The sequence below is a fragment of the Photinus pyralis genome, unplaced genomic scaffold, assembly GCF_008802855.1.
Source record: "Photinus pyralis isolate 1611_PpyrPB1 unplaced genomic scaffold, Ppyr1.3 Ppyr1.4_LG1, whole genome shotgun sequence".
NCBI lineage: Eukaryota > Metazoa > Arthropoda > Insecta > Coleoptera > Lampyridae > Photinus > Photinus pyralis.
Genome location: NW_022170249.1, coordinates 67,679,024 through 67,701,564, shown reverse-complemented (window position 1 = coordinate 67,701,564; position 22,541 = coordinate 67,679,024). Strand labels below are relative to the sequence as shown.

General features: G+C 37.1%; 2 protein-coding genes across 4 annotated transcripts; both read left to right on the top strand.

Moving 5' to 3' along the window:
• The first annotated feature begins 59 nt into the window (after positions 1 to 59).
• On the top strand, positions 60 to 21,723 carry LOC116172170 (sarcosine dehydrogenase, mitochondrial-like). 3 transcript variants are annotated; one of them, XM_031489333.1, is made up of 11 exons: positions 60 to 216; positions 13,549 to 13,720; positions 13,765 to 14,018; positions 14,064 to 14,276; positions 14,321 to 14,647; positions 14,699 to 14,882; positions 19,825 to 20,090; positions 20,142 to 20,339; positions 20,389 to 20,637; positions 20,688 to 20,836; positions 20,886 to 21,723. In XM_031489333.1, exons 2-11 carry the CDS (start codon positions 13,597 to 13,599, stop codon positions 21,601 to 21,603), a joined length of 2,682 nt encoding a protein of 893 aa, XP_031345193.1. In that variant the 5' UTR covers positions 60 to 216; positions 13,549 to 13,596; the 3' UTR covers positions 21,604 to 21,723. The 3 variants fall into 3 exon arrangements, with proteins under 3 accessions (XP_031345193.1, XP_031345200.1, XP_031345187.1); XM_031489340.1 differs by lacking the exon at positions 60 to 216 and adding an exon at positions 13,316 to 13,473 and having other exon boundaries at positions 13,534 to 13,720; XM_031489327.1 differs by lacking the exon at positions 60 to 216 and adding an exon at positions 13,331 to 13,473.
• LOC116172193 lies at positions 9,018 to 13,001 on the top strand. Its single transcript, XM_031489352.1, has 3 exons — positions 9,018 to 9,038; positions 9,083 to 10,221; positions 11,534 to 13,001. Exon 2 carries the CDS (start codon positions 9,098 to 9,100, stop codon positions 10,199 to 10,201), a length of 1,104 nt encoding a protein of 367 aa, XP_031345212.1. The 5' UTR covers positions 9,018 to 9,038; positions 9,083 to 9,097; the 3' UTR covers positions 10,202 to 10,221; positions 11,534 to 13,001.
• Positions 21,724 to 22,541: the final 818 nt, after the last annotated feature.

The window sequence follows — 22,541 nt, the reverse complement described above, 5'->3', positions numbered from 1 at the left end:
TCTAAAATTGTTATTCACTTCACCGTCATAGTGTTTCAACTGTTAGCGAATGTTCGCTCATGCTTTCATTTGATCTCAATTGCTCCGGCTGATTAGATCTATAAAAAATAGTTCTGTGATTGTAAGTTTATGAAAATTGTTGGTTTGCACTGTAGTACTGATCGTTTGAATTTGGGAACCTTGATTGATGACCATGTACTTTTTTTCTAAATTCTGGTAAGTGTGATCAGTAACAATACTAAGTAAGTGTATAATAATGAAGAAACTATGCTATTACAGAATCTTTTACGTAAACTGTAAGTAATTTTACACGTTCAACAATAATAATATAACCATTTATTTATTATCAATTGGCATATTCGTAGAGATATCTTATGTTAATATAAATTCAAATTATGTAGATTAAAAAAAATGCGGGAAGGTGCGAGGTTGAGTTCCTAACCTGTCCCAAGAATGTAGAGTACATATTATAATCGAACAGAAAAATCCGAGGACAGCTATCATTTCCTGATCGATAATAATGCAGTAAAATACAGCACACCCTTTGATAAATAATGCGTAACGGTCGAAGTATACTGATATATTTACCGCGATACTCAGGTGTCATTATCAAGATCAATATAAATATTTACATTGAATAAAAACACTATATTTTTATTCAATGATATTTATAAATACTGCAAGAATAAATTATCTGCCTACCTACTTGGTTTAATAAGGAAATGAGTTCGTATAGGCTATTTATATATTATTTTAATGCGATAGAGTAAATCGCGTTTACTGTTAGGCCTTTATTTAAACTTTGAGTAAACATCAATATCAAATAATATATGCCACTTCAGAGTAAAAAATGCCCTTAAAAAATGATTGACATCTGCGCTACATTGGTCAAACTTTATACTTACAAACAGTGTCTTTCTATTGCACTTCAGATCAAGTTTGTATTTAATACATGATCCTTTATGAAGTTCCACTATGCTGTCGAGTGTTGTAGGTAAATGATTTTGAATATGTTAACATTATACCAACAGAAGGTGAATATGAAAAAAAATTATTTTGAATGCTAAATTTTTTAGTTGTAGAACACGTTTTCAGTTAGTATGTTATGAAAAATGAGCAAATTTGACTAACAAATATTAAAGTGTGTCCAGTAGAAATTTTAAGTCCTATCCAATAATTGTTAAAGAATGAAATTAATTCACTTCACTACTGTAACGGGCGACCAAATGTGCTAGAAAGATAAAGCTACAGATAAAATTTTTATATATAAAAATTAAATATTGGAAATTATTTTAAGATTTATACGGTAATTAGGCCAACCGATATGTCGTATAAAATAGCCGATAGCGGGACAATTACGGACAAGCTGGAAATAATTTTCCGCGCTTCCCTCTCTGTAAGAGTAAGTTACATACATGACGACGTCAAATGTAAGGCTCCAATTAACATTAGACTATTGGTTGCTTTTGACTAGCAGGCTTTTACAATTTTACTTACATTCCGATTATATCTGTCACATTTAACATTTGCACAATTAAACCAACTACATACCTTATATTATCGTAAGTCCAATGTATATTATGTCTTGAAAAAACGAGTTTGTATAAAACTGGAGACGGAAAACCAAGAAGCAAAGTGTAAACGAAAAACGTGAAACTTTATTGTCAATATACAACGATACAATCAGGTTATTTTTGAGGAAAGTTGAATACAAACGTAGTTTTCCCGAAATCGTCCTGAAACCTTCGTTTTCATGCCTACTTTCTGTCAGGAAATTGACGCTAACAGCCTGAACAGCATCCTGTCACTTTAACGGACACCTGTCAAGATTGACACATTGGTATTACGAAACCTTTTATTTTAACTAAATGTTATTATTATTGTAGAAATTTTATGATAAACAACAATAATTATAACATTTAGTTATTATTTATCGTAATGGTAGTATTTTGAACATTTGAAATGTCTATGGAAGGTATCTTATTACTAGCGTCAACACCAATTTGGCCATTGCAAACTATAGCGTTATATGTAGATATTACTATATTACTATATTCACTATTCACAGTGTAGGGTAGACCATTACTACTGCTACCTGATTGTATTTTGTTAGCTACGTTCAACCTGTGTTGTATAGAATCATGAATTTTGTACAACATGACCGCTACGATGAGTAATGAAGAAACTTTTAAATTTATAATGTTGTATTGCTGTCTTCCCGCCTGTCTGTCCGTCCGACAACTTTTGTATTTGCGTCATCCAATTTCCTTTTTTGTTAAGATATTGAAATGAAATTTTGTTTGTAGGCACCTCAAATAAAGGTAAAACTAATGGCGAATCAAATAAATTTGTTTTGCGCATGCGCAATCCGATTCGAATTAAAACACGTAAAACGATTATTGCGTGTGCACAGACCCACATTCGTTACTTGTAAACCAATTCTTCTAGAATTTTAGGATGGGATTCTTCTTATACACTGAAATTGAAGTAGCAGGTGGATTGCGCATATGCAACGCTAACTTTCTTATTTGTGGTCGGATTTTTACGAAATTTTAACAGAAGTTGCATCTTACAAATGGGAAATGAATGCAAGTGTGCTTTTTGTAAATCGTTTACGATTACTTTTTTAACTTGTTTTCTTGTTAGTTACCCTCTGGACAAATTTGCAAGAAACTTCGAATATTTTTTAAACAAGCCAGAGCAAGCAACATTTCAAAAGTACTGCAAATAGTTAATTGTTATTCACTTTATTCTTGTTAACAGTGTAAAGAAAGCGGTACTATAAACATTTTATTTACTCTTTCAATTAAAATATTAATTTAATAATTTCATTCAATATACTAAATGAACATTTTATGGTGGGGAATTGGAAAATGAATTTAGGAGAAGAAAAACAAAACATTTAATTACTTATTTACTTAATTCCGAAATGTAATTAAATATGTTCGTATAGTTCGTTAGTTAATAGTTTGAGGTGGGGAAGTTAACTGACCCTATGTTGTAAGACAGTTATTGACTCTAGATAAGACCGTGTGAAAGTTTCCTATTATCAATTTGTAATATTTGCTGACGCACATTTATTTTTTTTAATAAAAGCAGTGATAAACTGAAGTGATGATGAAAATTGTTGGGATTGAGTAACTTACATTTGTACTGTATTCTTTGGTAATTGCGAAACGGCAATTTGCAAATATAGAACATATTTTGTAATCTATTTAGCACAAATTAAAATCAATCCCCATTTTGTAGGTTATCTTTATAAAGAATGAATCAGCTTCCGGTCATATATAGGATGTAACAATTAAATATGTAAAAAACAGATGTATGGTGGAGGGAACCAAAACAAGGATTTATTCCCAAATAAACCAAGGGTTTAAAATGTATCATTTTTAAAATACGTCTCCTCTTTTCTCAGTAAACATAAACCATAGGAAGTTGGAAGTAACTGCTTTACCTAGGTATTTGGTATGCGCACAATCGGTGAGCTTTTAAAATGAAAGACATTGGCGGAATAATAATTGCAATTTAATTACAAAGAAAAAATATACACATACAGGGTGAGTTTTTTTCATTTTAAGCATTAGGATCTCGGAAACCGTAAGACAGAGATTCGGGTAAATGAGGAAAGAGTTGTCGTTTTAAGAGCTTATTCAAGATATGTTTTTGTTTTTTGAAAAAATCCACAGTTTACTAGATATGAGCGAAAAACAGATTTAGTGATTTTTCTTTTAAATGTTGTAGAATCGTTAGTATTAGAAATACAGAAATATGCAAAGAACAAAAATTGTAGATTTTGTTCCGCTTAATAAGGTACATTTATTAATTTTGATTCTTCTTTTATAATTTTCGAGTTATAACTCAAACTTACATTTTTTTAAATGGAACCATAGCTGACTGTGACATTTTTAAAAAGTGCATTTTTTCTATTTACGTTGTTTACTTTATTGTACTTACTTTGACAAATAAACATGATACAGAACTGTTTGTATTATTAAGAGTAGTAAAAACAGAGTTTACCATGCGAAACATTTTGTTTCTCTTAATTACTCAGTCTATTATAATATTTAACTTAAAACTTTAGGGCCACAAATAGAACGACAACGAAAAGAAATTACGAGTACGAAATATTACATTTAAATACTTTGAAGTGATTACATGTAAAAAAATGTTCAAAGTGGCCATCATTAATATTTACACACAAGCGGCATCTTTTCGCGATAGAATTTACAGCATTCTGTACCATCTAAAATGCGAAAGGCATTTACCACCGGATCATGTAGTCTTTTACAGCATAAGTTCGCTGATAAATGAAACCCGTTTAGAACACCGAAAAGGAAAAATTTAAAATTGAAAGATCTGGCGATCTTGGTCGACAAAGGGCCGACCCGTTCCTACCTATCCATAACTTTGGAAATAGTTGGTTTAAGTGCTCTCGAACTTACAGTTGGTTGTGCAGCGGGGCACCGTTGTGGTGAAACCTACATGTCTTGAAATTCATTTGGTAGCAAACGAAGATAACAATGGCTTGTCCAATTCTCATCGTAAATTATATGTCCAAGAATTCGTGATCCAATAATTCCGAACCAAAGTTTAAATCCAAGTTTTCTTTGAGGTCGTCAATAATAAACAGCAGTATTTTGTTTATTTATTGTTTTCCATGGCATGATACTATCTACTTTTAATAGTGTATTGAATATAATTGTTAATTTAACTTACATAGTGAATTTTCGAAAATGGCCTTTAAATATGTTAAATGTGCCACAGTTACACTATTACCTATCTCACTAGATGTTGTTTTCCATGGCAAACTCTGTTTATTTACCTCTCAATAATACTTACGAAAATTCCTGCAGCGCGTTTATTTATTAAAGTACATTTAGTAAGCCTTATATCGTTATGTCTAAAACTTTTATTCGGGTCATTTTGATGTATTTCTAATAATAATGATTCTACAACAGTTAAATGAAAAATCATTAAATCGGTTTTTCGTTCATATCAAGTAAACTGTTGATTTTTTTAAAAAAACAAAAGCATATCTTAAATAAGCTCTTAAAACGACAACTCTTTTCATTTAACCGAATCTGTATGTCTTATGGTTTCCGAGATCCCAATGTTTAAAAAAATGTGATATACGATTCAGATCAGAAAATACCTGAATTCTTGCAGTATTACGAATTTTGGATAAAGTGTATTACAAATACATTGAAATTTGTTCTATGATCTTTTAGATTTGTATAAAAAATGTGACATGAGAATGTTTATCTTGCATTTTAACTTATTGTAGCGCTTATGAATATAATTATTCAGCCCTGTGATGTATCAGAATCGTTAAACTTAACGTGCAGGTTATCTGTCAAAAATGTCATTGCGCCTATTAGTCCAGTAACCTTGTTCCGGAAAAGGAGAGGTACCAGGCGTGAAATCCGGTAATTCTGATTTTTTGTGGGTGTTTATGTTGTTAACCCAACTGTTCAATAAGTTTTCAATGCAGACCAAATTTGCTATAATTTAAGGCCAAATCCGTTTATATAGATCTAATAGATTCTGAGATAATGCTTTTCAAAGAATTGTCAATTTTTCGAATTCGAAAGTCTTTCGCAATATTTTGTGGGTGCCGTTTCTATTCTGTTTTAGACTGATGCCAAGAACACCAAATTTGTAGTAGTCGATATAGGTTTTCTTCTTCACAAAGTTGTGTGGTCTCGAAAATTATCATTTGGTTCGATAGCTGACAGGTAGATACACTCGCAGTACATCACAGCTCAATATAGCTCCAATGTGGCAGTAGTTTTCGATAGATATCCAACGGCTATTGGAAAAAAAGGTACGAAGAGCTTTAAGCGTGTTCGCAGAGCCAAGTCATATTCATCTCCGGAAATAATCTTTGATGAAAAAACCATACCTCCGGTTTCTCAAGAAAATTTCTTGTCAAACGACAAAAACAAAATTCGATTCATCAACTTGCTAAAAACAAAAGTGGGAAACCACGGCATCCGAGTACTGCAGGCAGAGGAAGATGCTGACAGGCTCATTATCACTACAGCTATCACTGCTGCTTCTTCTTATGATGTAGTGTTGGTCACTGGTGAGGACATCGACTTGTTGGTAATCCTCACTGGAATCTCACACCAACGTAATCTTTTCAAGCATCACCTCCTCAAAATGCACATCAAAAGCGGAGCTTTTTTATTCATTCATGCATTCAGTGGACGTGATTCGACATCCTGCTTTTTCGGCCAGGGGAAAATGAAAATAGTGTCCACTATACAAAAGAATCCGGACCTCGAAAGGAAGACTGCAGTTTTTCGCAACACCACTTCTACACCTGATGAGATAGTAGAAGCAGGGGAGCGGATAACCGTAGCTTTGTATGGTGGCAACCCCGACTCCCAGAACCGGGAAGAGCTCTTAAAGGCTGCAGCGAAAACGAGCTTTAATGTCGTCAGGTTGGCTATCACACGAGATGCCACTAGACTCCACTCCTTGCGCACTTACCATCAGGTATAACATGCCACGAAAGATTGCCGGTCACAGCACACCTTGTGTCGATCTACAATCTATGTTTTTTCTTAACATGCGAGCGATTTCCGGAATAGGATCGTGCCAATGTTGAACGAAAAGTCTTTTTGTTCAACATTGACACGATAGAGAAGTCGCTCACATCTTTAGAAAAACATAGATTGTAGAGCGGGATCAAGAGTTCTGGGACCGACAATCTTTCCTGGCGAGAGGTTTACCTATCAACTGTCCTTATATATTTATGTACATAAACTCATAAATTTCTTTCTTGATGCATAAATAAGGTTTTAAAGTATGAATTTTGAATACTAAGAAAATTGAGTTTAATTCAAAAATCATATTTTAAAAAATAAAGTTCAATCCTGATACAGGTGCAGAATTGGTTTGGATCCGAACTGAATCTCTTACCTGGGGTAGATCTCCACCACACATCGCCTCGTCCCCAAAATGATTTCGTACGGTTGCAAGAAGGGTTGTGGGAACGCGTGAAGCTGCAGGAAGGCCACAACCACTGCAGCGGGGTATCGTGCGATAATGTGCCAGATATTGACCTTGAGATAGATCGCATCACCAGAAAGCGATGATCTGTCTGATCTAGAAATGGTGGAGGATGTATTGTGGAGAGACTTTACACAAGACATTGACAATCCAGCCACAAACCTTTCAAGTGAGGAAATCGACGATGCTCAACCGGGTCCGTCCGAGAAGGGAAAACTTTGAAAAGAATTATCTTGGAAACTATTAAGTCTATAGAAACAGTTGTGGTCTAAAATTGTAGCAAATTTAGTCTACTTTCAAAGCGTATTCATTATTTATTTTCGTCAAAATGGTCCTTCAGGGTTAAAATCGTCAAAAAAAGAAAAAAATCGAAAATTTCGCGGTTTTTTGTATATTTGACTATGTTGCGTTCGGCACCCGAGGTCGAAAACTTGGATTAGAGGTATATTTAGTCCAGGCTATATAATATTTTTGTATGAAAAAAATTAGTTACCGAGCGAAACCGGGTTTTTCAGGCAGGTGGAATGAATAGAATTTGGGAAAAAATAATTAAAACAGCTGAATTTTTCCGCGGGTGAAATCACAGGGGTTGAAAGGGATGGAAAGTGGTATTTTGCAAATTGTGGTAAAACTATTGATTTTAGACGAAAATGTTAAACGTAAAAGTTATAGAGATTAAAAAAATGAGCAACTTTTGTATCTGCACTATTTTCACATAACCTCCAATTTTCCTAGAAAAACCGGAAAAACTGTTTTTTTTCGTTTTTTATTCTTATTTTTGCGAAAAAATGTCGTAGGGGTTTGAAATTTGGAGGTAACATAGCCTGTTTTATGATAAAACAGAAGCCGATTTCTGAAAAAAATCACCTATTCTTCAAGGAGATGAAAAATCTATTTTTTTTCATCGTACAGAGGTGCGCGGGGTAGCAAAATTTTCGGGAAGACATATTTTAATAAACAAAAATAAAAAATACTATTCCTATAGCAAAAATTCGAGAAAATACCCAAAAACCGGAAAAACAGATTTAAGATATACACGGTTTTTGACATGATAAATCAACATGTTGGATGTTAATAAAGATTTTTTCGAAATCTGTCTTCTTTCTTCTCTTTAATGTTTGCCTAATATTCTCTTTTGTTATCTTATGCTCAACTGTTTTAGTGAAAATATCTTTATTATTTCTTCTTTCTGCACAATAAAAGAAATTCGAAGTAAAATCGAATTATGTATCTTGCTTCCTGATTCTTGAACAATTTATTTTTGTTCACCGACTCTTCTTCCTGCTTGTTTTATAGCTGATGCAATTGCGTTGGGCCTGTTGATAAACTTGCAAAATCTGCAATAAGAACGTTGGTTTTACCGGCCAAAAGCAAATGATTTGAGATGTTAAACCTGCAGGAATAAACCTTATGAGGATTTTATTCATAATTCCTGTAAATTAACGATCAACAGGCCCAGCTTAATCCCATCAGCTGTAAAACAGGCAGGAAGAAGGGTTAGTGAACAAAAACATATTGTTCAGGAAGCAAAAGAATTCGAATTTACTTGAAATTGTTTTTATTGCGGTAAAAATGCAGAAAAAAGAAACAATAATGATGTTTTAATTAAGGCAGTTGGGCACTGGGAAACAAAAGAAAATATTTTAGCAACATTAAAGAGGAGAGAGAAGACAGATTTCCAAAACTTTTTATTAGCGCGGATCCAACACGTTAATTTATTAGCAAAAAAGCTTATTTACCTACTGTCAAAAACGTGTATCTTAAAACTGTTTCCCCCGTTTTTGCCGCTTTTCTTGAAATTTTTCTATTGGAATAATATTTAATATTTATTTTATTTCACTTCAGTCCTTTCATATCACTTACTAGGTAGTACGCCCCTGGCGCTGCTACGTACCGCAATTTTAAAGCTAAAAATAACTAAAAGAAGAAAAACCTCTCCCCGTATTCCCACCGTTGGCCCGTGACGGAACATACTCATTCTGCCTTTTGCGCTGCGCGTGATAAGTTCGTTACCGCTTTGTGTACGTCGCTCGTAACGTAAGTTCTCTAATCTATTTACTTTTAGTTTTGTTTTTTAGAAATGGAAGAGAGAAGCTTTAGCTCGTCAGATAATGACGAGGCGTTATCCGTTTTAGATCGTCTGAAACGTTTGGAAAGACGGGAGAGAAAATGGCGTAGAAAACGTTCTAAGCGTAAACATCGCCGCAATTCTCGATCTCCGTCGACTCCGGACGAGATCCGATTTCGTCGTTCTCGGTCGAGGTCTCGCCACTCACATACTCTGCAGGACCGGACTCGCAGAAGTTCGGCCTCAGATAATGAAAGTTTTCTTCACTCTGAGATTGATCTGCACGTTGATCAGACCCCAGGAGGTTTAACAACGGAGGAGAATAAAGAGAACTCACCGACTTTGGTTATTGATAATGACGTCGTTTTGGATGAGGATGTCTTAAATATTATTGGCGAAGATCCCGAAAAAGTTAAAAGTAATACTATTACTTTAAATACAGCTATTTGTTCCAGATGGAACAATTTTTTGCTCAATGGGGTACCAGAAAACGATTTAGCTTCTATAAAAAGGAAGTATAATTTAAACAGTAATCTGGAGTTAACCCTTCCGACAATCAACCAAGAATTGTCGCAAGTGACTAATTTAACAGTCCGGAAAAAAGACAGCTGCTATACTGATATTCAGTTACAGATAGCTCAGGGTCTTAATGCTTTAGGGTTGAGCATTTCAAATATTTTAAATGATCCAGACGGTTTATCGAAAGAGGTAAAAGAAAGTTTACTTTTACCTTTGTGGGATGCAGGCAAAATTTTTACTGACCTCTTCTATACTTTAACCAAAACAAGGCGCAACTTACTGCTTCCGATCCTCAACAAATATATGCGAGATTTAGCAGAAGGAACCACTGCCGATAGATCCTTATTTGGGTCAAATTTCGGAGAGTTGGTTAAAACAGCAAAAGTGCTCGAAAGAACGAGCAAAGATCTGCTACCTCATTCTTCGAACAAACCAAGGTTTAAAAGTCTTGTACCCAAGGGACGTGAGGGACGACAGAGGGGTCAGTTTACAAAATTCACTCCCTCGACGGAGATGGGAAACAGACATCGCCCGGCCCGATACAGAAGGGAATCGAGGTCAGTCCAAGGGCGCCCTTACAAAAATTTTCGGAATTAATTAACTCTAATGAAAACCAGGTACGTTTTGCTGGTAGATTAATTATGTTTTCTACAAACTGGGAACGAATCACTTCGAATCCGATAGTTTTGTCTTGGATATCAGGTTATCGTATCCCATTTGTTTACCCGCCAAGACAGGAACTGCCACCTTGTGTCCGTTCGTTCTCTTCGGAGCAGCACGCTCACCTGTTACAATCGGTCAACGATTTGTTAAAGTTGGGAGCTATTTGTGCTTGTACTCCACACAAAGATCAATACTTATCGGGTTTTTTTCTAGCAGATAAACCAAATGGGAAAAAACGATTCATCTTAAACCTAAAGCAACTTAATTTGTCGGTTAGACATTTTCACTTTAAAATGGAAGACTTTAGAACTGCTTCAAAACTTCTGAATAAGGGTTACTTTATGACAACCTTAGATCTTAAAGATGCATATTTTTTGATTCCAATACACATTGAAGATAGAAAGTATCTAAGATTTAACTTCAATGGAAACTTATATGAGTTCACGTGCATCCCCTTTGGTTTATCTTCAGCTCCCTTCACATTTACTAAATTATTGAAACCTATTACTTCTTGTCTACGAAAAAAGGGAATTCCCTGTGTTAACTACTTAGATGACTTTTTAATTTTAGGGAGATCTCATTCAGTTTGTTTAAATAATACCAGATTCGCACTACAGCTACTGGAATCCTTAGGCTTTGTTGTTAACTACAACAAAAGTTCTCTCACCCCGTCTCAAAGAAAACAATTCCTGGGATTTATCTTTGATTCTGTAAATCTAACTTTGGAATTGCCCTTAGAAAAGAAAATTAGAATTACTGATTCTATACAATTTTTTCTTCACACTAAAACTTTTTCAATTAGAAAATTGGCGAGAAGAACGAAATTTTTATTTTTGCTTCGTATATAAATTCTAAAGATAATTGGAGAGCGGACAAAGAATCTCGCTGTCGGTCTACAGAGACAGAATGGTCGCTAGCTCAATCCGCTTTTACGCAAATTGTGTCGAATTTTGGAGCACCAGAGATAGACCTTTTTGCATCAAAATTGAATCATAAGTGTTGTAATTATGTCTCTTGGCTCCCGGACCCGAATTCGATAGCAGTGGATGCATTTACTCTTTGCTGGAGCAACTTTTTTTTCTATGCCTTCCCGCCTTTTTCACTTATTCTTAAAGTTTTACAAAAAATTGTCTCCGACAAAGCTGTGGGAATTATAGTTGTTCCAAAGTGGCCGTCCCAATCTTGGTACCCATTACTATTAGAATTATGTGATGGCCATCCTATGACTTTAGGTCCAAGTATGAATTTACTGACTTCTCCTTTTAGGGAAACCCGACCTCTTCCGAGGAACCTTACCCTGGTAGCAGTGCGTTTATCAGGGAAGCGTTAAAGAGACGAGGAGTACCGGATTGCGCTTTGGAGGTAATGATTCATTCGATATCCCGATCAACGGAAGCGCAATATAACACTACTTACAAGATGTGGTGAAAGTTTTGTCAACTCACAGGAAGTTCCTTGTTCTCTTCGGGACCGAAAGAAGTAATTAAATTCCTACACACTATTTTAACAAGAAAATCCTGCGGTTACGGATCATTTAATAGCCACAGATCTGCACTTTCTCTTATTCTACCAGGAAATGTTGGAGAGGATATTCTACTGAAGCGTTACCTTAGAGGCATAGCAAATACTAGACCACCGAAGCCAAAGTACACCAACACATGAAACCCACATCCAGTTTTGAATTTTCTCTCGAATTGGTTCCCAAACGAGAATCTCACTTTGAAACAATTATCCTTAAAATTATTAATGTTACTTTTATTAACTACTGGACAAAGGTTAAATGCAATTGCTCTAATCAGAATTGAGAACATTCGGGAATCCCCATCAGGATTCCAAATTTTTATTTCTGATAAAGTGAAAACTACAAGGGTAGGGAAACCTCAACCCTACCTTCAAGCCTTCTACTTTAAGGATTTACCAGCGTTATGTGTAGGTAGTACGTTGAAAATTTTTCTTCAGCGTACTGCCCCCCTTAGAAAAAACAAATCCTTCTTATTCTTATCTATTAGAAGACCACATGGGATAGCTTCAAAGCAAACTTTGAGTAGGTGGGTGAAAATGGTCCTACAAGATTCGGGAATTCCAACGGACCTATTTAAGCCTCATTCTACACGCCACGCGGCTACTTCGGTCGCCTTTAGGCAAGGAGTCTCGGTGGACGGCATTTTTCAATCGGCTGGTTGGGGAGAAGAATTATTTTGTTATTAAATGCAACTTCAATGAATGCTTTAAACATCTACCTAGTAAGTGATATAAAAGGACTGAAGTGAAATAAAATTATACAATCAAACGAACTTACCTTAGTGAAGTTCGATCGTAATTTTATGAATCTTCAGTCCGAGATATCACTTCCCACCCACCCATGTGAACCTGTTCGGTTCCCCTTCGAAGTTGCAAGGGCTTACTTTAAAGAAATGAATATGTTCCGTCACGGGCCAACGGTGGGAATACGGGGAGAGGTTTTTCTTCTTTTAGTTATTTTTAGCTTTAAAATTGCGGTACGTAGCAGCGCCAGGGGCGTACTACCTAGTAAGTGATATCTCGGACTGAAGATTCATAAAATTACGATCGAACTTCACTAAGGTAAGTTCGTTTGATCGTATAATTTTTGATTATTAAAATGTAAATCTTTAAAAAAACACCCCGCATAGTAATTAATGCAAAATAACGTTTTTTGGCAGATAACTTGCACGTTAAGTTTGACGTTTGTTATACATCACAGGGCCGAATACCCCTGTTTGTTATCATTGTCAGCGTTATCTAAATTAATAATTTAAAAAACTAATTATACTCTTTTGACATTCCCGATAACCTTTCTTTTCAAAATTGCAGTCTGTGTTGTAATTAGCAAATCAACAAAGTTTTCAAAATAGATTGGATAATAATGTAATAAGAGAAAACAAACACAGTACGTCAACGAACGGCCTTATTCGTTATGAAACTCGATAACCGAAGGGTGTTATTGTAAATATTTACAGACGAATTGACGTACAATTAGCAATGTATTAAAAAGCAACCGCAGAGCACTGATTTTAATAGAATGAGTAACAATCAAACGTTAACACGTTGAACAAACACAATCAGTAAGAATTTGTAACTATGGGTCGTTAATTTCGTAATAAAGATAATCTAAAAATTTAATTGAATAAGTTTAATTTGGGTACACACATCACGTAAGCGAATTACGTGCCGATAGTTTTAACAAGGCAAGGTTAAATGTGTTTTGATATGATGTTTACGGGACTAATAAAGCTCAATTTATTCAGTTAAGTTCATTGTAGTGATTAAGAAGAATAAGTCGATGCTCCAGTAGTTGCTGTATATAAACAATGTTGCGAGTCGCCGCCCGAATTGTTTCAAACAATAGAAATGGATTATCGCCATTTGTTGATAGGTGCCAATGTTATTCTAGTGAAATTAATTTACCCTCGCAGGCGGACGTAGTAATTATTGGTAAGTTTCGGACATTACGTAATGGTGCTTATAAAAGACTGTAGGTGGAGGCAGTATAGGATGTAACACACTTTATCAGTTATCCAAGAAGGGCGTGAAAGCAGTATTATTGGAGAGGAACAAAATTACGAGTGGCACAACATGGCATACGGGCGGAATAGTATGGCGTTTAGGGACTAACGATGTGGATATTCAGTTGTTGGCGGCTACCAGAAACCAACTGCTTAAATTAGAAGAAGAGACCGGATGTAATTCCGGGTTTGTTAATACCGGAAGTCTATTTCTCGCTAGAAATAAGGTGATGAGTACTATTTAATCCGGTCGCTACAGTTTGTGATTTTAGGAACGTCTGAAAGAGTACAAGCGTATGCATACGATCGGGTATTACTTTGGTGTTGAAAGTCAACTGTTGTCAGCTTCAGACGCGGCTAAAATTCATCCCTTACTTAATCCAAAGAGTTTCGTTGGAGCGTTGCACAGTCCAGGTGATGGGGTCGTCGATTCCACAATTCTTTGTAATGCACTCACGAAGGGAGCAATTAATAATGGCGCACAAGTAAGTGACAACTGTAAAGGTGGTCGTTAAACATTCAGTTTTAGGTCATTGAAAATTGTGCTGTAACCAATGTCAAAGTCGACTCCACATCGGGTTATAAGAAGGTTGTCGGGGTTGAAACTCAGCATGGTGTAATTAAAACAAACTGCGTGTTGAACGCCGCAGGTGCATGGAGCAGAAATATTGCACAAATGGTGGGTTTGGACATACCACTTTTGCCCATTCAACACGCGTATGTAGTTACTGAAGGTATTCCCGGCGCAAAAGGTGCCCCGAACATACGCGATAAAGACGTTTCAATTTACTATCGATCTCAAGGCGATTCCTTGTATATAGGAGGATATGAAACAAACCCTCACATTATCAAAGATGTAAGTCAAACCTTTGTAATCTGAAAAAAACTCGCTTAAAAACTACTTTAGCTACCTAATGACTTCGCCTTCGGCCTTTACGAATTAGACTTCGGCCTTTTCGGCGTACATATGGAAAAAGCCTATGATTTAATGCCAGCGGGGAAAGATGTTGGAATCAAAACCAATATTTGCGGTCCCGAAAGTTTTACACCGGACCACAAACCTCTGTTAGGAGAAGATCCAAAGTTAAGAGGTAAGAGAGTAAAGATCAAATTATCACCACAACCGCGGACAGTATGAGATAATTAAGGCTTAATTTAGAATAAATTTTAACTTTAAGATAAAATATCAAGCTATTGCAGTAATTTCCAAGCTCTAGTTCTGTAAAAAAATGTTTCATAAGGTCACTTACAACATCTGCCCCTGACTTTTACTTTTTTTTGCAACTTTCTCATAGTATCTCGTTGAATCATTTTGGCGGTGTAAAATTAAAGCAGATATTTTTGGCACAGCCGTCACTTAGGGATTTGTGGTGCAGAAATAAACATTATTATGGGGTATGAATGACCCTGGCGCCGTACGGGTGACACATACGTAAGTCTCACTTTGACGTTCATTGGGTATAATGTTCGTCATCTGGTGGTACTAAATGCGAATTTCAATCCATCCGACTGGGCTAAACCACTCTTTAGAGTCAATCTGTGCACTTGAAAAGTTTTTTTCCCAATACTAGTTTTTAATTAGCTACAAGGTTTCTCAAATTTAATCCACTTTACCCTTCTCCAATGTACTGTTTTAATAATCAGTTTATTTTTTGCAGTTGTTAGATAAACTGTGATCTAGTACATTCACTCCGTACTATTCATTTTTAGTGGCCAATTATAACATTAATCCAGTCACTAGACCAGTAAATTTTTGCACATTCTATGGACGGAATCGGTATAATGTGTCTTCAACAATTTCAAATCTATACTTTGTAGTGTTTATATTTGGAACTGCTTGGTGTATCATTAATTAGTACTGTTTCAGTTGTAACCAGAGCAAGGGAATGCAATACAACACGTCTTGTTGTTTAAGGCAGCTTTTTTCCTCCTTGGGTTGGGCTATATCATTTCTACGTACGTACTTTGACCTTTGGATCTATTGTGCGTGCCCCAGTATCTTACTCCCAGAGAGACAGTTTAAGTTAAAATATCTGAGGATCTTCTCCGGATGTAACTCCCTGGTTTGCTGAGGTGCTATTGCAGCCCCACCCAGGTCTTGTAACCACTGTCCGGAGACAGCCTCACACCAATAGATGATGTGCTCCGCTGTTTCTTACTCCGCGATTTTGTTGAGATGATATCTCGAGGAGCAGTGTCCAGGGACCACGCCATGCATATGACCCTAGTTCATTTCTACTGAGTGATAGCAACGAACTGAGAACTGATCAGTTTCTTGGAATGTCTTAGTCCAGGGGCAGATTCCCATAGACGTTTCCACTTCTTTTCGAACTGACTTCTTATCACTCCTCCCAACTAAACTTGCTGGTGCTCCACAGTAGGATTCCAGTCCGATTTGGGTATGGTTGGTGCCGGCCTTAGCAAGGTGATCAGCCTCCTCGTTACCAGCTATCTACTCATGGCTTCGCACCCATACTAACGTAACACGTGGTTACAATTCTGAAATGCGGTTCGTGTACGGCCGCCCTAAGTCTTGTTCGCCTCGTAATTGTTTAATTGTTTGTATGTCCTGGTGCACTTTGATTCCCCGAGCGAGTAACCAATCTTGCATTAAATCACACAGAGTGGCTCTTGTTTGCCCGTCACCACAAATGCTAGGTCGCGGTCGTTTGCATACGCTATGCAGCCAAAGCCTTGACCGACTAGGAAGCTTACCCGTCCGTTCATGACTAACTACCAGAGGGGAGCGGAAAACCCCTGCTCGCGGCCACAAGGACTCTCCGATCCCTATCTGGTTTTAATCGCCCTGCTTTCTAACATGACTTTTATGAAACGCCTAGTGCACAGGTCGATATCCTTGTCTCTTGCTGCTTCATCAATGGAATCATAAAAGGGGCAGTCCCTCTCAATGCGTATGAGGAAGACTAAGGTCGGTTGTTCAGCGTGCTTTTCTCAATCTTAGAGATGAGGGTATAAAGGGCCGGTCTTCGTAGAGCGTCCCTGTTGGTTGGTGTGAAGGGCGAACTCTTCCCTTATGTATGGCCCTACTATTTCTACATCGTTTTAAGGACGAAGGGCGATAGGCTGATAGGTCGGTAGCTTTTAGGTAGTTGGTAAAACACATTTTCACACAAGTGGCTATTTCACTTGCGCCTCTCTTACCTTAAAATTCCGGCCAAACAGCACTACCTTTGCTTATTTGCCACATTAAAACCTGTAAGTCAAATGTAGCACGCTTTCGCTTATAAAATTTCGGTTTAACGTGAAACAGTGGGCTATACTAAACTGCCTCGAGGTCAAGGAATTTCGGTGTCTTGAGATTCTTCGTAGCGGTTGAATCGGTTGGGCATACACCTTCGTAACTTCACTGTAACTTACCATAGAATTGAGCGCCACCCAACTTCTTTAAATGTTTAACTCTTTCCGTATAAAACTGGGACGATACAAGGGAAGTAATAATGAAATCCAATATGGGAATACTGAAATATTGTTCTTCAATAACAATCAAATCAATAAACCAAGTAAATTTAAATGTAACTATCCCTATTGAATCCCTAATACATCTCCTAACTCAATAGAGTAAGTGAATTGCACAACAGTTCCCAAAAAGTAAAACCCAACAATTGTATCGATGTTGAAAGTACAAGTAAGAATACAAAAAGAAATCTTATCTTGCATCTAATTTCGCTGTTGAAAAAGAGCGCTCTCCTCGGACGAATAACAAACAACCAGAAAAACACCAAATTTACCGAGATAAGCCTCGATGATGAATGAATTGATTGTATGCCCGAAGGGCCTTAGTCTACTTGTAAAACCTCAAAATCGTCTACGTTAACTATGGACAACTGTTAGAATTAAAAAAAGCAAAAATATATGTTCAATCGCCAGAATAATTGTAATTGGAAATTGAAATTAGAACCTCATGTTTTTCACCTTTCAGTCTGCTTTACGTGTCACAATAAGGTGTGCTTGTACTCGAATGCCGGAAAAAGAAATTGCTTGCGCGGAAAATCCACCGACAGGTGACGCCAGTAAACGCAGACAGTTAAAATCTAGGTTAAAATTTCAGTATGTCGGAGAATCTCAAACAATTATTTACAGTGACCGGCAATCAAAAATAATCAATACTGACATGAGAAAATAGCACAGTTCAAAAACAAAGTATTTGCATTGTTACGATTAAGAATTCCTAACTAACTGTTTCATTTTAACCTAAAAATGCATACACCAAAGAAAGCAGGATTCGTGGTTTTATTTTACACATCGAAAGCATTCAGTAATTTCCTAAAATTTCTAAAAGTAAAATGTTACATAACGGAGCTCTAATAATAGACCAAGATTAATTTGTTTTGCTGTTGCTACACATGTAACTTAAGATACTAATCCTTGCCAGGGATCTGTGCCCCTGCGTCATCATTTATATTTTATGGTGTAATATGAAAAAAGCTAGTCAAATTATGTCCGTAATAATTATATGTATAATATCCTTGAATGATAATGTATGCTCAGAGATGGCGGCAGCGGCGCTAAAAATCTTCTTGACATTACGAAGTTTTGTTATGCTGTGAATTATCTGACGAATTTGTAAAGCGCAATTAATGGTCGGCAAAATATCTTAATCTGCGCCTAATTTGTAAATATCCAAGAAATTGCCTTACTCTAATTAAACTAATAATCAAAACAGTGTCATGTCAGTGTCATGTCAAATGAGTATCCAATTTTATAAACATGAGAAACAGAAGCCACCTTATTTTCATCGGTGTTCTCTTTTCACCGCATTGAATCCATTAATAGCGTACGTCGAACGCGTGAAATGCACTTTATTTATGATCTATCCTTGTTTGAATTGCGCGGTAATGAAATGACATTATCAACAAGTTAGATGTTGCTTGATTCGTACGTTGATGACGCAGGGGCACAGATCCCTGGCAAGGATAGTAGTAACTGAAGATCATAGCTTCTGCAGAGTTTGAAACGATCATATCTGTGCCGTCACGTTGAACGAGAATATTTTAAACGGTCATTTATTATTATACCGTTGCAATCTAACAAGACGAGGTATCTTGATTCTACAAACAAACAAACTTTTATGATTCACACTGTGAAATTACTGTAACGGATTACCGGAGGACACAAAATAGCGTATATACCATAGGACTAAAGTGCCTTTATTTTTGAGTGGGCGTGGTTTCAGCCAAGGCTGTTCTACCAACCCAACCGACTATACATTTACAAATATCCATGTCCGAACCCGGATTCGAACTAGGGACCCTTAGCACCACAGTTCAGCTTTAACTGAACTGTGCCACACGGGCCACATCGCCCTTCTAATATGACGCCTTCGTTATCATTTAAAAGGCATGTTAAATCGTGTTGGACCGGAGTTTTACAGTAATTTGTAAATACTCCTAGCAAGAGTGTGGAGTAATTCGAGTTGGATCCTTAATCATTAGCACAAAGGTTGAAGGTGTCGATGAAGGATGCTGCTATATAGGAATCGAGCATATTAATATTAAAATCTCCAACACACGTTGGGATATTGAGGTAGATTACCGCTGCCACTTGGCCTCCTGATTAACCAATTGTCAATTTCTCATAAAATGAAGTTCCATCCATAGCTGTTCTATTCCCACGTTGGGTGGTCAACATTGTTAGACAAGGAACGCATATCTTAAAGCACATCTTTAGTTTTGTGTAGCTTGAGAACAGGGAGTTACTTAGTTTTTTTTTCATTGACTACAATTTTAGGCTAACCACGAACATATCGAATATTTCATTTTTCCCTGATTTTTTGGCAATTCTAACCCTTCACGTAGTCTTGATCACTGCTAATTGTGAATTCCTAGCCAGAAGGTAAAATCAATTTGAGTATCACTCATTTGTGGATATTAACTGAAAGCAGGTATCAATCCCTGAAATTATACGTTATGACCCCATTTCCAGGGAGTTCGTAGAACAAGTACTTTTCATTGCTGCAAACACATATTTGAATAAAACGTACATTGTTTTAATAAAAGCACGATTTGTTTGTAGGTTTCTATTACGCTTGCGGTTTAAATTCGGCGGGAATGATGTTTGGCCCAGGCATTGCGGAACAGATGGCCCATTGGATTGTCAACGGTCGTCCAGAACTGCCCATGTTTAACTACGACATACGTAGATTTACGCCGGAGATGAAAAACGATAGAGCTTGGGTAACGGAGAAGTGTCACGAGGCGTATGCGACGCATCACGGCATTGGGTTCAAACACACTCAACCATTAGCTGGACGCAATTTCAAAATTGATGTGTTTCACGAGGTTTGCTAGCGGTTGCTAACGATAAAGATGCTTATGTTTGAATTGTATCAGATTCTTGTTGCAAACGGTGCGGTCATGGAACAATCGCAGGGATGGGAGGTGCCAGGATTCTATATAAAGGATAGTACGGCTCCGGTTCGGGTATATGATTGGCATGGTTTTTACGATCACGTTGATAATCCTGACAAACGATACGAAAAACAATTGGAAGGGGACTGCACCTTCGAATTTTCCAAACATCACGATTTGGTACACTGAAGGTACTCACAAAAATATTTCTAATATGGTGCCCTTTTAGATTGGCCACGAAGCGCTTGCAGCTCGTACAAACGCGGCTTTGTTTAATACCTCGTATTGTTGCAAACTGTATCTAACGGGCCCTGATGCACGAAAAGCAGCCGATTGGCTATTCACTGCACACACAGATCAAGAGCTCGAAAAGATTGTATATACTTGCGCTTTGAACAAGAACGGCGGGACTGAAGGTGACGCCACAGTCATAGGTTTAAATCAGGGCCTCGGTACTTTAGTAGGACCAATTCTTAAGGTAAACCCCTGCACTGGGTTCTTTGCGGTCTAGTAACATTTCACGTTTAGGGTAGAGGATATTATATTGTAGCCAATGGTTTATCAGGGTACCACATGCTTACTCACATTAAGAGGGAAATTCAAAAGAAGCAGTTTAGAGCCACTGTTACTGACGTTACAGATAATCTTGGGATACTATCCATTCAAGGTCCAAAAAGGTGAGTTTTTATGACTTTTACCTTCCTCTTTTGACTTCCGTCAATTTAGCCGAGAAATTTTGCAAGCCATCACCGAATCTCCAATCACCAATGAGAAGCTACCATACGGGATGTCTGATATTATAACCGTTAATGGTCACACGTGTAGAATATTGAGGATCAGTTTTGTTGGAGAATTGGGCTACGAACTGCATATTCCATATTCCTCGTGCATCCCGGTATATAACAAACTAGCTGATGCTGGCAGAAGCTTTGATATGAAACTCGCCGGTTACCGTGCAAGGTACTCATTGCACTGTGAAAAAGGTCATCATCTGTGGAACAAAGATTTAAGATTGGATGACAATCCAGTGGAAGCCAACCTTCATAAGTTATGCAGAAACGAGGGTTGTTATTTAGGAAAAGATCACGTAGATAGGCTAAAGAAGGAAGGCGTGGATAAAGTTAGAGCGTTTTTTACGATCAAGGATAAAATTCCGTTGTGGGGTTACGAAACAATCTGGAGAGACGACCAAATTGTTGGATATTTACGAAGAGCCGAATATGGATATTACTTGAAGTCGAGTATTGGTACCGGGTACATTAGGCATCCCAAGAATAAGAAGGTTACAGAAGAATATTTATCGAAAGGGCAGTACGAAATCGAAGTGATGGGTAAACGATATCCAGCTACCTTGCATTTAAAGAGTCCTTTTGATCCTAAACACCAACGAGTTGCGGGACACTACGAGCACCAATTTGTGGAAGAAGTTAACTTTGAAGACTGACCGTTTAAATTTAGTTTAGTTTTTATTTCTTCTTGTACCTAATTAAATGTGATGAATTAAGATGTTAAAAGTATTGTACATTATGAAATTATTTTAAATATAAAACGATTCTAACCCAAAGATCCTTGCCTAAATCAAGGTCAGCACCATACGCTCTTCTACTGCAAATTAATTCAACGTGTTTTGTTATTCATTTAAGGGACTAAAGCGGCGACGCGACAGCACACGTTGAAATGTCAAAGACAAAAAACTGAAAAATCACCACGCTCGGGAATGGCGCCCAGATGTCGCCGACCCCACATCATGCAGTCCCTTCTCTAAATTCAAATCAAATCAAATCAAAAAACGTTTATTGGTTTTGGGTAGGGTTGACAGTTAATTGAACCATACACATATACATGATGGTAGCTGTTCAGTGTTCAGGCCTCAAGTGTCTTCTTCAGCCTGGAATTTACATTAAAGGATTATTACGCATAAGAGAGAAAAGGGAATTTAATTACAAAGTATATAAAAAAAGGATGTTGCTCTTCGTGGGGTACTGGATGCGTGCGACTGGGCGGCGGTGTGCTGAGGTGTTGTTGGTCTTGTAGGTGTGCTGGCTGCTATTGATAGAGGGTCGGCGCTGGAATCATGGTTATCTGAAATTTTAAAATTGGTAAACTTTTGCTTGTATGGTTGTTATCTGAAAATGTAAGGAGTGGAGTCATGGTATAGGTCGACTGGAAGGTCGTCAATTTGTTAAAGGAGCAGTGAGGGGGGAAATTTAAACTTCGTTTTGGGCAGTACTTATTCGCGGTATGTGTTGTTGTGTGTTGTAGCGAAAGTGTTACGTGTTTGAGGAATTTGACCGTGCATACGTCGTTGTGTGAATGTGGTTGGCAGTGCTGTGAGCTTCTGTGTGATTGGTGTGATGTTCGCGTGCTGTATTGTCAGTTGGC